The sequence below is a fragment of the Malus domestica genome, chromosome 12, assembly GCF_042453785.1.
Source record: "Malus domestica chromosome 12, GDT2T_hap1".
Classification (NCBI taxonomy): domain Eukaryota; kingdom Viridiplantae; phylum Streptophyta; class Magnoliopsida; order Rosales; family Rosaceae; genus Malus; species Malus domestica.
The window spans coordinates 14,006,774-14,009,193 of NC_091672.1; the positions used below are offsets into that span (position 1 = coordinate 14,006,774).

The 2,420-nt window shown below is 44.2% G+C and overlaps 1 protein-coding gene across 1 annotated transcript; it reads right to left on the reverse strand.

Moving 5' to 3' along the window:
• Nucleotides 1-661: 661 nt before the first annotated feature.
• LOC139189823 (extra-large guanine nucleotide-binding protein 1-like) lies at nucleotides 662-1,258 on the reverse strand. Its single transcript, XM_070809054.1, has one exon. The coding sequence runs from the start codon at nucleotides 1,256-1,258 to the stop codon at nucleotides 662-664; it is 597 nt and encodes a 198-aa protein (XP_070665155.1).
• Nucleotides 1,259-2,420: the final 1,162 nt, after the last annotated feature.

The window sequence follows — 2,420 nt, forward strand, 5'->3', positions numbered from 1 at the left end:
GTAGAGATTCATACCCGCCCCATAAGGGGAAATTAGAGAGAGGAGAAGATGGGCTATGGTTCTTCTTTTCTGTCCGATTCGGTGGACCCGACTGATCGCCTGTGCTGCTACTGATGGATTGAGAAGCGGCTCGACAAGAATAACATGCTTCGTTTCCAGAAGATTGAGGCCGTTAGCTCCATGTTGAATCAGGAGCAGTAACACTTGGAAAGATCTTTGCTCTTTCTGTCCACGTATCTTGTGATTTCCTTTTGCACTTATCTTTTCGCCTTTAAATTCGCTAATGGCAACTTGTGATTTCCTTCCTCCTTTCATCCGAACATGCGTAATGTCATTAGCAGTGAAGGCATGCTCCAATACATCGAGCACATCATGCCAGCTTGAGAAAACAAGAACTTTAGCCTCTGGATCTGTAGACTTTATCCACAGTATTCTTCTTGTCACTGCTTCAATCTTTGTTCCATATGAACCTTGCACCATAACCGATGCTTCAGACATTTCACGACTTTCGGTTGTATGAAGCACAGAAGAAGTACTAGTTTCACTCTGCCCATCATCTGCATAAGCAATGTTTCCAACATCAGTATGTTGTCTATATGTTGGGCATTCTACCCACTTATCTTGAACCTTGTTCTTCCGTTCAGTAATTGCAAATAAACATTTATAGCATGTAAGATGCCCACGCGGGGGTTGCAGCGACACTATCCGGCTGCAATCCCTTCACCACGGAAACGTACAATTTCTTCCCGGTTAGAGAAGAATAGAGCCTCTTGAACTTTGCTGCAATGTAGTGAGCTCCTAAATGACCCAATGAGGGGCTGCTGTTAATGTTGTTGCTACTCGAGCGATGACGACTCATCACTGGACGAAAATCTTCAAACCACTCACACTGATTTAACGGTACCCATTCTACCTTATCCTCAAATAAATCAAACTTGTTTAGAATCAAGAGGAAGTCCATCTGTTCAAAGGTCGGATGATTAACAATGCTTTCAAAGAAAGTCCTGGCCAGCAACATCTTGTTATTGAAATACCCATTCCCATCAGCAGAGAACTGATCGTAGTCGCTCAAGGACAGGCAGAATATGACCATTCCAACGTCTTCAAACATCTCTAACCATTTACAGTTTTCTCCAAGTCCTCTTGCATTTACTCTAATAAGTTGGTACCTAAGCAAAGAGTCATGCTGATCACTAGTATTGATGGTATCTTCAGATTCTGAGTTTGGGAAATGAGAAGTCCACACAAACAAGCCCATTAGATGAAGTTACACCTTCAGCATATAGGATGTCTAGATCTGTGGGCGCATTTGTAGCGACATGTATGTGGACTTGCTCCGGGTGTACGCACCATATGCAGTACGTGGGGTTTGGTGGAGAAAATGTTGCAGGAGCACCAGCGGACCTCGGCGCCGAGGGCGGTAAGGGTTTCAATAGGGACGGCGGTTTGGATGGTCATGCGGAGGGAACAGGTGATGCGGGCCCCCTTTAAGGGTTGGGAGGATCTGAATTCGGTGCAGCAGGAGATGAGGCCGGGATGAAATTCTCTGCAATTCGTGCAAATTAATCACCTTCCTCGACAGCTCGGCCAAGAGTTGAGACTGTCTGGAGATATCCTCGGGGGACGGAGCGGTGTTATTGCTCTTGTCTTCGTGATCCGGAAATGAATCTGAGAATTGGGCTCGGGAAGATGGTGATGGTGAGGATAAGGTCTTCTTTTCGTTGACAATGAACGTGGGCTTGTGGGCCTGGGCCTTTTGGAATTGCAGATGTGTTTTGATCTGCTTCTGAGGTTATATATATATACATTTTTTTTTTAAGCTGTAGTTTTTTTTTTTTTTTTTTTTTTGTACAAAGAAATTGTAATAACATTAAACTATTCTTTGATGTGACTGAACTCAAATTTTGAATATTCGAGCTGCCTACGTACCCCTCCAAAGAAGAGATCAAGTCGTAACGTAGTTCAAATACATACATATATTTTTTTTTGGTATTTTCTTTTTTGTGCCGTTTTGCAGTTTCAGCTCATGCAGACAATGAGCGTTGGTGTTGCCTTTTATGCTCGTACAGACCAGGAGCTTAGTGCCGTGCAGTTTAGGCTCGTGCAGGCGATGAGCCTTGTGTCTTGCAGTTTAGGCTCTTACAGACAAGGAGCTTCGGTTCGTGCAGTTTAGGCTCGTGCGAACAAGGAGCATTGGTTCCTCAAGCGATCTGAGAGAGTCGTTCCTCACAATCTTCATAGCAAGGAGCCTTGACTGAGTAGTTGAAGAAGTCTTCAGGAAAGAAATCACGCATCGTGATGGACGATCTATGTGTCGAAATTTCATCATCTTCAACACGTTCATGTTGCTTTGAAGGTTGACAAGAGCTGTTTTGCCCCCTTTTCGATTGGCGGACATGTGGAGGAGACGTATGCTTCTT